Source organism: Festucalex cinctus, chromosome 1, assembly GCF_051991245.1.
Source record: "Festucalex cinctus isolate MCC-2025b chromosome 1, RoL_Fcin_1.0, whole genome shotgun sequence".
NCBI lineage: Eukaryota > Metazoa > Chordata > Actinopteri > Syngnathiformes > Syngnathidae > Festucalex > Festucalex cinctus.
Window position 1 is genome coordinate 10997272 of NC_135411.1, and position 12262 is coordinate 11009533.

The 12262-nt window shown below is 36.4% G+C and overlaps 1 protein-coding gene across 1 annotated transcript in view; it reads left to right on the forward strand.

Annotated features, from left to right (window-relative positions):
• The window catches only part of piezo2b (piezo-type mechanosensitive ion channel component 2b), an 83703-nt gene extending 71811 nt beyond the window's left edge, over nucleotides 1-11892 (forward strand). The window contains exons 42-52 of the mRNA XM_077515721.1: nucleotides 414-546; nucleotides 634-781; nucleotides 855-1066; nucleotides 1150-1308; nucleotides 1381-1528; nucleotides 2535-2723; nucleotides 2809-2901; nucleotides 5957-6246; nucleotides 6320-6399; nucleotides 8213-8408; nucleotides 10335-11892. Of these exons, the coding sequence (XP_077371847.1) occupies nucleotides 414-546; nucleotides 634-781; nucleotides 855-1066; nucleotides 1150-1308; nucleotides 1381-1528; nucleotides 2535-2723; nucleotides 2809-2901; nucleotides 5957-6246; nucleotides 6320-6399; nucleotides 8213-8408; nucleotides 10335-10587 (1901 nt within the window). The 3' untranslated portion in view covers nucleotides 10588-11892. The remainder of the gene's footprint in view (nucleotides 1-413; nucleotides 547-633; nucleotides 782-854; nucleotides 1067-1149; nucleotides 1309-1380; nucleotides 1529-2534; nucleotides 2724-2808; nucleotides 2902-5956; nucleotides 6247-6319; nucleotides 6400-8212; nucleotides 8409-10334) is intronic.
• Nucleotides 11893-12262: the final 370 nt, after the last annotated feature.

Genomic DNA, 12262 nt, shown 5'->3' on the forward strand with positions numbered 1-12262 from the left:
ATATATATGTATATTTAAAAAAAAAAAACACAAAAAAATAAATACAAAAAAAAATTAAGAACGAGATTCAAACAATATAAAAATACATGTGGAAATTATTTGATAATTTTGCACCCTCATTTCATGATGAATTTCATGCTGATAGCGTCTGCAGCATGAAATAAATAAATATGAGAGCGGAGCCTTTTTATTTATTGATTGACATTTAATTCTAGTTATATATTTTTGTTTGTTTTTCCACATTTTTTAAAAAATATCTTATTTTCAGTTTCATTCATTTTTTTTTAATTTATTTATTCATTTATTTGTTTTTAATTTTGGCAGTTTTGGTCCTCCGTACATACCACCAAACCAGAAGTCAAATTGGGAAATTTGTATTTGAAGCCTTGTTCCTACCTCGACTGTCTTCGCAGGAAGTGTCACCTCCCACAGCAGCAGCCACAAGGACGGCAGCGAAGCCAGCGTGCATCAGAAGAGCAGGAAGCAGATGATCCTAGAGAAGCTGAAGGAGCAACTCTTCAAGGCCAGAGCCTTCGCCGTCAAGAAGTACAACTCGCCGGCATTTTGCACCAGTCGTCTCAACTTGATTTTGTAAGGAATCCATTTGATCGTAGCTCTGTGGCTGCATTTCAGGTTCATGGAGATCTACGTTCCCATGCGTCAGTTCTTCTACGACCTCATCCATCCCGAGTACAGCGCCGTGACCGACGTCTACGTGCTCATGTTCCTCGCCGACACCGTCGATTTCATCATCATTGTCTTTGGCTTCTGGGCTTTTGGCGTAGGTGTCGCCTTTCCACTGAGATCTTCAGAGGGTCCGGTTCCCAGCCGACAGTATGTCTGTTGTCTTGTAGAAACACTCGGCGGCAGATATCACGTCGTCACTGTCAGAGGATCAGGTGCCCGGACCTTTCTTGGTGATGGTCCTCATCCAGTTTGGGACCATGGTGGTGGACCGGGCCCTCTACCTGCGCAAGTCTGTCATGGGCAAGGTCATCTTCCAGGTCTTCCTGGTCTTCGGCATCCACTTCTGGATGTTCTTCATCCTGCCAGGAGTCACAGAGAAGTAAGAATGTATCCACTGCTCCCAACGTCTCGGCGTCAAATTTCATTTGTTTATTTTGTGTCTTTTCTGACTTCCATCAAAAGGCGTTTCAACAAGAACACTGTGGCTCAGATGTGGTATTTTGTCAAGTGCATCTACTTTGGCTTGTCAGCCTATCAGATCCGCTGCGGTTATCCCACCCGCGTGTTGGGGAACTTCCTCACCAAGAGCTACAATTATGTCAACCTCTTCCTCTTTCAAGGGTAAAAGGTCATGCTGGACATACAAAATCACAACAACAACAAAACAAACAAACAAATGAGTGTTGCTTGCAGGTTTCGTATGGTTCCGTTCCTGACGGAGCTGCGTGCCGTGATGGACTGGGTGTGGACGGACACGTCGCTGTCTCTGTCCAGCTGGATCTGTGTGGAGGACATCTACGCTCACATCTTCATCCTCAAATGCTGGCGAGAGTCGGAGAAGGTGCTGGAATGAAATCCACTCGTGGCATTTTGGAAGCTTAGCCGAGCGAGAAATGAGATTGCCAAGTGTTGCTTGAAATGATTTCTGGGTTGAACTTTTATTTTCTTGTTCCCCCTCAACATGTCTTGTTCGGCAGCTTAGTCATGCAGTACGGCTGGCCTTGCTAACAGATATTGGAAAGAAGAAGGGAAAAAAAAGCACAAGCAGCAGTAACAATGCCTGCTAAAACTTTAAATACACTCTAAAAAGAGATTTGCTGACCAACTTAAAGGCGGGGTCTTCGTTTTCACTCAGGAAAATGCACTATATAAATACAGGATTGAGACTCATCAACTCCTTCTCAATCTACACCTCTGGGCTTCTGTTAATGTGTGGTGGTGATTTTTTTCCTAAACCCCCACACCCATCCAGCCTGTATTTTGCCATTTTGTGTTTGTTTTGTCAACAGCGGGTCGTTTCTGTGGACAGACAGTTGTTTACCCCTCCAGCCAATCGCAGAGCGGGGGGTGGTAGGGGGCGTGTCGCAGACGGGACCGGGCGAATTTGTCGGCTGCATGACGTCAATCCCGCAGCAACTTGACAGCACGCACGGATTTATTTATTTTTCACTTACACAAGAAGCTTGTGTGAGTGAGTGAGTGAGTGAGTGAGTGAGTGAGTGAGTGAGTGAGGGAGTGAGTGAGTGAGTGAGTGAGTGAGTGAGTGAGTGAGTGAGTGAGTGAGTGGGTGAGTGAGTGAGTGAAAAAAAAACACTCACATAAGAAGAGTGAGTGAGTGAGTGGAGAAAAAAAAAAACCTCTTTGCGCGCTGTTAAGTTGCCGCGGGAGTGACGTCATGCACCCAACAAATTCGCCCGTCTGCAACAGTGAGTGACACGCAAAAAACTGCTCTGATGTGGTTGCTTTGGTGAAAAACAAAAAGTAAACGTAGCTGCTAATTAGAGAGGAGACAGACTGTGAGAAACGAGACAACAAGCATTAATAACAGTCTTTGCACATCCCTACAGAGGTACCCTCAACCACGAGGCCAGAAAAAGAAGAAGGTGGTGAAGTACGGCATGGGCGGGATGATCGTGATGCTGCTCATCTGCATCGTGTGGTTCCCGCTGCTCTTCATGTCGCTCGTCAAGTCCGTGGCCGGCGTGGTCAACCCGCCTTTGGACGTCTCTTTGGAGATCACGCTGGCCGGCTTCCAGGTGAGATGAAAAGGACAAATAAATTGTGTATACTTTTTTTTTATGGCAAGTCAATCATGGTGTTTGCTTTTTTGGTCCTTGGCAGCCCATCTTCACCATGAGTGCTCAGCAGAAGCAACTGCAGGAAGTCTCCGAAAAAGATTTGACAAAATTTGTCAAATTGTACAATGATGATGAGGTGAGTATCACGGCAAGAGCAAAATGTTGCAGCGAGCATTTAAACTTGCAAATTGGCTATCAATACACAGTAAGGACGCTAAAGATATAGGACTAAAAATAAATAAATAAATAAACAGCATCATGCGTTCTCTGTTCTCTGTTTTGGATTTACAACCCACCCCCCCCACCCCCCCCCACCCCCCAAAAAAAGTGGGGGGAAATAAAGGAAACTAACAAAATTAATAAATAAACCAAAAATAAATTAAAATTTCACCAATTTGGGGAAGGTTAATTTTTTTGGTGCTATTGTCCTGGGTTGGCTGGCAACCAGTTGTGTGTACAAGGTGTACTCCGCCTAATGCCTGAAGCCAACTGGGATAGGCTCCAGCACCCCCGAGACCCTGGTGAGGAAAAGTGGCTAAGAAAATGGATGGATGGATGTTTTGATGTTCTTAATAATTTGAAGAGAATAAAAATGTCTAAACTTAGACTGTTAGATTTACTCTTTATTACAAAATCAATAAAACGACATAATTGTTTTAAAAACCCAATGATAGCCGCCACCCTGACTGCCTGGTGGAAGGCATTAGAAATTACAAACTCCCAATTGGCGCCCTGTGGGCTCTCTCCCATTTGGCATAACCCCGACTTTCAACTTAATAATCAGTCGTTCCATTTAAGCCTATGGGAGCAGAAAGGAATTACACACCTTCATCATCTTTTCTCAGATAATAAGTTTATATCGTATACAAACTTGGTCCAAAAATATGAAATAAAAAATGGGAATTTCTTACATTATCTGCAAGTCAAAAATATGGTTAAGAAACAAATCCCAACACTTCAGGATACGCTCCAACTGCCTGTCTTAGCTAAAGATATTATAAAGCTTTCTCCAACAACAATAAAGAAAATATCAAAAATATATAAGTTATTTTTATACACAAATAAAACGTATTTACCGACATTAAAATGGGAAAAAGACTTGTCTATAGTTCCGGAACCAGACTTTTGGACCCAAATCTGTGAAAATGTATTTAAAATGACCAAACAGACAAATTTGCAACTTATCCAATATAAGATACTTCATAGAACATATATTACACAATATATGATGAAAAAAATGGGACTCTCTGACTCCGACATTTGTCTCCAGTGCTCACAAAACACTGCCGATACTTATCTTCATGCTTTATGGTCATGTACTCCAGTGCTGCATTTCTGGACTAAAATCTTGGGAAAGCTCGCTGATATATTAAACTGTAGGCTTCCTTTATCTCCAAGATTGTGTTTACTAGGTGACTTAACAATAATTGAGCTACCATGTAAACAATCTCAATCTATATTTATAGCCCTTACTATTGCTAAAAAAATAATCCTTGTCAATTGGAAAAATAAATAATCTCTAAATATCGACCACTGGTTAAACTTACTAATAAATTATATCTCAATGGAAAAAATCTCTGCCTTAAATAAAAATCAAGTATCAAGATTTAAACAAATATGGACTATGTACATAGAATATTTTAATCTTAATTTGGCAACTTAATCCTGCCTAGATTCTGCCTGTTAACGAGAGCCACCACATCGTTACAACTTTTGTTTTCGCTGCTTCTGTATTTGGTATTTTGTATCTGATTGTTTTTATTTTTATATAGTCAGGAACCTAGTTGCTGCTAGTGGGCTCGAGCACACCACACTATACGACACTATACTCACTAACTCCTTAAGATTTATTTCTAGTGGGCACTAAGCATCAACACTTGGTGTTACTGCATGCTAAAAAAAAATAAAATAAAAAAAAATAAAAGAAGAGAATAAAAATGTTCATATTTTAACTAAAAAAAAAAAATGTAAACAAAATATAGTTTCTTTGGATTTCAGGTTTAAGTTTAAAATAAAGAAACAATTGAAAAACATTTTTTTAACATAATTTAAAAAATGAAACTATAATTTTGCTGTAGTTCACATTTTTAAATAAAAATGCATTTTGAGAGACAAAAACACAAATTTGTTATGGTTTTGGATTAAATATATTTTATTTAAAAAAAAAAGCAAGGTTTGGAGGGAGAACAAAACAGCAAAAATATTTTTCCTTGGGTGTTTAAGATGTGGAAAAATATGTCAGTAAACAACAACGAAAATGTTTTTTTGTCTTTCTGCTAACAAATATTTAAAATGATTAGAAAAAGAACAGGAAGAAATGTCTTTCAACTTGCAATGTTTGGAGAGAAACATGCAAAAAAACATTATTTTTTAGTTTTTCTAGATAAAAAAAAGGGGCGAAATTAACCAAAAAGAACAAAAATGATTTTGTGTTTCACCAAAAAAAAAAAAAAAAAAAACACAGGAAAAGTACAGAAAGATTTTTTTTTTAAAGATACTATATTATTATTATTATTATTATTATTATTATTATTATTATTAGTAGTAGTAGTAGTAGTAGTAGTAGTATTAGTATTATCATCATCATCATTCCCATTTAGTCCTTTTTTTAGGCAACTGTGATGTCATTTGCAATCGACAGCAAGTGTCAAAACGGCTGACCTGGGTAAAAACTGGTGGCATTTGCTGCTTAATCCCTTCAGACCCAGTGGACATAACATATTCGCATGTCTAAACCAATAAAACACATATTTTGAATGATGTCGACACCTCTAGTTCATGATTGGATCTTACATAACAGATCGCAAGTTGATTTGCATGATCGTCATGTTAAAAATGTTGCATATAAGCTTGGAAGTTCACAACACGTTTCAGCCACGATTACAACTAAAAACATGAGCTACTCCCAAAAAAAAACATTTCCATGTTGTTCTTATGTGGGAAAAGAGTCAAAATCAGCAGAAATAAATCCATTTTGACCAGCAAAAACAATGCGAGTCTGAAGGTGCGACTTCATAATGTGTAAACACAAAACGAATCAGAATATTGCGTTTAGGCTAGTGGCGCATAGAAAATATGAATATTGTCAAGAACATTTTTGACTTGACTTCCCGTTTGAATAAAACTGTCGTTTTATATTGACTCGGTGAGAAAAGTGACAATGCGTCTGTCTATGTGACTGGCGCCACCAGGAGGCGCTGGAGTGGCTGGGGGGCTACATGCCGGGCGACCTGGTGATCGCAGAGCTGAAGGGCAGCTCCAACACCCTGTGGACCATCAGCCCCCCGAGCAGGAACACCCTCATCGAGATGCTGAAACTGGACGAGGACTTCCCCATCACCGTGTCGTGGTCCGTGCAGCGCAACTTAAGTTTGGGGGCCAAGGCCGAGAAGGCGTCCGGCAAACGGGTCACCAACCTGGGCAACGACACCAAGAGGGAGCTGGTGCTGCTGCTCAAGGGAAACGACAAGCAGTCGCACGTGTGAGTGGACCGGTCGCCGGCCGAGCCGTAGCGCCAACGGATCCCGTTGACGTTCTCTTTTACGCACGCGCAGGACGCTCACCAACATATTCCCGCGCTTCATCAGAGCGCCCAGCGACTCGGACGCCAAACCCGTCGATCAGCTCTATAAAGGTGGGACGCTTTACTTTGACACCTCCACTTCCTGTCGTGACCACAGTTATCATTTTGGATATTCATTATTATCAGACTTTTATTTTTGAAATTCAATCAGTTTTAGTTTTTAGTGTTTGGAAAATGTTTTGTTTTAGTTCAGTTTTGATTGATTTTACTAATAGTTTTATTTATTTATTTATTTTTTAATATATGGAATATTTTCAGGATGCTTTTATTTTTTTAATTTAACCTCCATTTCCTGTCTTAACACTGTTGTAGAATATACTTTTATTTTCTAGTCACACATCCATTTTTGTCATAACTTTGGTGTAGAATGTGCTTTTATTTTTCACTTTCACCTCCACTTCCTGTCTTAACACTGCCATCAAATGTTTTATTTTTTAATCTCTCATCTGCTTCTTTGCTTTAACGCTGTCATTGAATGAGCTTTTGTTTTTTAATCTCGTGTTGACTTGATGTTTTAGCACATTATAGAACGTTTTTTTTTTTTTTTTTTAATCTCAGATCCACTTCCTGTCATAACAATCATATAAAATGTGCTTTTATTTTTTCCCCCTTCACCTCCACTTCCTGTCTTCACACTGTCATTGAAGATACATTTATTTTTTTACTCTCAACACCACTTCCTGCCTATAAATGTTTTTTTTGTTTTTTTTAATTTCACCCTTACTTCCTGTCTGACCACTGTACTTGTGTTTTGTGGCTTTTTATGCATTTATTTATTTATTTATTTATTTATTTGTTTGTTTGTTTATTTATTTTCAGCACCACTTCCTGCCTGACACTAATAATATTATTTAGTTGATTGGTGGCTGTTTTTAACTTCACCCTGCAAAACTTTCTGATCTGGAGTCTTTTTGTGATTGTTTCTTTATTTTTGGACTTTCCCATCCTGTGCGGTCACCCTAAATACAGGTATTATGTGACCGACCCTGTTCTAAAAGTATGCTTTGATTTTTTGAATATCTACCACTTCCTGTTTGACATTTGTTCTTCTGGTTTTTTTTTTGTGTGTGTGGTTGTGTCAGGTTTAAACACCATCTATGACATTTTTAAACTGCACAAATGAGGAGACAGACATTAAAATGAGAAAAACAAGGCCTTTACTTGTACAAGGAGAGATGAGCAAGAGATGTGTGCTGGTCACAATCCTCTGGCCCACTCTGACACACATTCACATTTCTTGTCTTTTCATGGAGTTCGCTAACAAATGGTCACAAAAGGAGGCGGAGAAATAGCAGCGTTGTGGCATCACAAATACAACAGTCATAAACACAGGAGACATCCTCTAACCATAAAACTTTTTTTACGACCACTAATCCTTGAAGGCTGTCTATTGTCCTGGTGTGAAGTTCTTCATTCCCGCATGCCAGACGTCCTTAGGTTGAATACACATACAGCAACCCAAACTGATAGTGAAATACTGAGTACATGCTTTAAAATTAACTCTATGCAATAAAAGAGAAAATATGGAATAATATATACATAATAATCCTCACAGGTTGTTAGCTCTTATTTTGAAATTCAGCAAATCTCTTGTCACAAGAGAGTTCTTCACTTGTTAAGATAAAACCGAAACTACTAATGTATGAATGTGCTTTTATTTTTTTATAAATTAATTTTACCCCTACTTCCTGTCTAACCACAATTTATCATCGCTACTCTTTAAGAATGAGACAGGATGACACACACACAAAAAAAAACGTTTGTTTTTTTTGTACTGAGCAGCCCTTTCATTACACTAAGTTCCATTTGGTGTTGTATGGTTCCCAATGTTTGTTTTTGTTTGTGCGTTGCGATTGAATATCAGACGAGAAGATGATGAACATCAGCGTGAGCCTGCGGCAAGTGAAGACGTCGCAGCGTCAGGTGCAGGAGTGGTGGATCGTCAACCAGACGGAACGCGGACCCATCCAGAAAAGTCAGAACCACGACGCCCGCCTGGAGCTTTACGTCTTCAGCGACCAAGTCAGCCCGCCCAGCCTCGGCTTCCTGGCCGGTTACGGGTACGAACGCTCACACGCGGTTGCAAGCGTCGTGCACCACGTCTCGCCATGCCAAACACCCACATGTTTTGGTTTGTTTTATCTCAGAAATACAAAATATGTTAGTAAAGTATGTTAGAGATAATGGAAAGACAGCAAAAAGGAAAAAAAATCTTTGTTTTAGATATCTTTTTTTTTTGAAAGCACAAATTTAGATGCAAACTAAATTATTTTAATTTGTGTTTCAGTCTTTCAGACAAAATAAAATGTTTTCTGTTTTGGATCAAATTGAGAAGAAATCAAATGGCTGCCAAATGTATAATACTGAGCTCTCAGAAAAAGAAGAAAAAATCACATCAATCTTTAAAAAAAAAAAAAAAAAAAAAAATGTAATACAGTGGAACCTCAATTTAATCCTGTTTACAAACAAATTAAGTTCCATACAAAATTTTCGTAGAATAATTGGCTATATTTACATACTACATATCTTGCAATCTTTTGACAGTAAAAAATAAAATATAATAATAATAATAATAATAATAATAATAATCTAAGATTAGTAGTGAAACAACAAAACAAAACTTTTTTTTTTTTTTTAAGAAGATATATCTTATTCTTGCAATTTTTTTTTATTCTGACTTTTGTTTTTTTGTTCTCTAAATTTGAAGAAATTCATTCATTTTGGGTAATTTTTTTTTCTCCAATATTCTTAAGGGAATCACCAACAAATGCAATTTTTTATTTTGGGGGGTTTGGGTGTTAACAAATCTTCTTTTCTTTTCTTTTCTTTTCTTTTTTTTTTCTTTTTTTGTCAAAATTTGGAGAATATCAACCATAAGGAATCTAAAGTACATTTTGTTATATTTGGTTTGATAAAACATTTCAAATTGCTCATTCTGGTCTTGTATTTTGGATGATTTTGTGTTTTTTTTTTGTTTTTTTTGTTTTTTTACAAAATATTAAAACCTAATAATTTTCAAATAATTTTATAAAATTTGCAGTGTAATCAACAAAAACTTATATTTATTTAGCGTTTTTCCATCTCCATCTCCATTTTTTTATTTTTTTTTTAATCGACCATGAAACAAAAGCAAAAAAAATGTTAAAAAATAAAAATTCTTATTTTTGATTTTTTATTTTTTTGGATGATTTTTGTGCGTGTGTTCCAGATCCAAACATTTTCAAAAATAATTTCAAATTTTTTAAAGAATCAATAACAGAATCAAATGTTATTAGTTTTCAGCTAAAAATGCAAAATATGGAGATTTCCTGATAATTAACAAATAGTGTTTATAGTGCGCAAACTTTTTTTTTTTTTTTTTGATAATTGTTTTTTTTTGTTTTTATTCTCTAAATTTGAAGAAATTAATTTATTTGGGGTAATTTTTTTCCTATATTTTTGAGGGAATCGCAAACAAATGCAATTTTTATTTTTTATTTTAAGAGGTTTGGGTGTTACGAAACTTCTTTTTTTTTTTTTTTTTTGTCAAAATATCAAAACCTAATAATTTTAAGAGAATGAAATACAAATTTTCCTTTCTTTTTGAATAATTTGATAAAATTTGCAGTGTAAACAACCAAAACTAATATTTATTATCGTTTTCCATCTCATTTTTTTTTTTAAATCGACCATGAAACAAAAGTAAAAACATTTTTTAAAATAAAAATTCTTGTTTTTTTTGGATGATTTTTGGGTGTGTTCCAGATCAAAACATTTTCAAAAATAATTTGAAATTTTTGAGAGAATCAATAACAAAAACACATTTTAAGTTTTCAGATAAAAATGCAAAATGTGGAGACAATTTTTTTCCCCCTGAAAATATGAGGCGGATGAACAAATTGTGTTTTTATAGAGCGCAATTTTTTCTTTTTTTTTTTTTTTTTGCCAGCTGAACTCGTGGTGTGCACGTTGTTGACGCTGTCGTTTGGTGCGTGCGTGTGTGTCAGGATCATGGGCCTGTACGCGTCGGTGGTGCTGGTGATCGGCAAGTTCGTGCGCGAGTTCTTCAGCGGCATCTCGCACACCATCATGTTCGAGGAGCTGCCCAACGTGGACCGCATCCTCAAGCTGTGCACCGACATCTTCCTGGTGCGCGAGACGGGCGAGCTGGACCTGGAGGAGGACATGTACGCCAAGCTCATCTTCCTCTACCGCTCGCCCGAGACCATGATCAAGTGGACGCGCGAGAAGACGCAGTGATGACGACGGCCCGGCCTTTTTTTTTGTTTGTTTGTTTTTTTTTTCTCCTTGCCGGCCTTTTCGAGCACAGATTTTGCTGGTGCTGCTGTCGGAGGACGAGACGACCACTTTCTGTGACGTTGTTGTACCCTTGTAAAAATGTTCCTGCCCCAAAAAGACTTTTTTTTTTTTTTTTTCTAAACTGCTCACGCGAGGACCTCGGAAAAAGGGCTTCCCACAACAAATGAGCACAATTCTTCTTCTCTGACTGGAATTCTTGGAACAGGGGAGTGTGCAATAGTTTTTAATGACTGACGTGGACGGCTGCAACACAAGAACACGCAACAAACAAATGTTTTCATGTTTTCTTATTTGGGAGAACCACTTTTACTGTGTTTTATTTGATTTGAAGTCTTAAGACACACACATCTTTCTCAGGAAGCGCTCTTCTCACACGGAGTCGGTCTGTGTGGTGACAATGAGGGATCCAAAGTTAAATTTAAAAAAAAAATAAAAATAAAAAAAAAAAGTCTCAAAATTTGCAGAGAAACAACTTTAAAAAAAATCCCCTCAAAAATTTTTCACATGACATTTTTTCAAAACAGGCAATATTTTGAGGAAAAACTCAAGGAATTCTTTGAAGAACCAAAAACTGAGTTTTTAGAACCATTTATCATTTCTCAAGTAAAAACACAACAAATTCAACAAAGAAGAAGAGTCCAGTTGTCTGATTCAACCTTGATATATTTTATCCATTAATATTGTAACAATCAGTTAAAAGTGATAGACAATTATGCTAGAACAATACGTTATTTTGAAAATACACAAAGTGCCTTTTTTTGTTGGTGTTTCTATCCAAAATATGTGATCCTTTTATTAGAATAACCAAAAATGTTCTGTGTTTGGGATAAAAATAAATAAAAATTAATTACACAATTCGAACTTAACTTTTTTTAAGTGACAAAGTTTGGAAAATAATAAGAAAAAAGGCTAATCAAAAAATGTTAAAACACAAAATTCGGGAAATGTTTTGTCTTTTTAAAAATGACAAAATTTCCAAGGAAAATTCACATTTTTGTGTGTTTCCCCCCACTTCTCACAAAATTTTGTGAGGTTTTTATTAGAGCGAGAAACATCTTGGGGGGGGGGACTTGTGTGCATGTGTGTTGTGGTTTAACATGAAAAATTAAACAACTAAAAAAAAAAAAGATTTTTTTTTTTTTAAATCTGAAACAAAACAGTTTTTGTTTCTAAATTTTGAGTTTTTCTCAAGGCAAACAGTCAAAAAAACAAAAAGATTTGTGTTTTGGATTAAAATGAAATAAATTTTTTTTAAATATTTTTAAATGTCTAAAACATTTTTTATTTGTTTCTCTGCAAATTTTGTGATAATGTCATTTGAGTGAAGCAACTACAAATCACTTTCTGGTGTGTTTTGGATTTTCTTTTTTTAAGTTAAAAGAAAAAAAGACGAATGAAATCAAAACAAAAAAAATATCCTGTGATTAGATGTATTTTTTTTCTCTTTTTGTGCCTTTTTTTTTAAGAGAAAAAGCAAAAACATCAGTTAAAAAATATATATATTTGCCTTTGGGGTGAAAATAAAATGTGGACAGAGAACATTTTCATTTGGGAGAGCCACTTTTTAGTTGTTCATTCTGTTAGCCTACTAGCATAACTGCCTGAGTCATTTTCA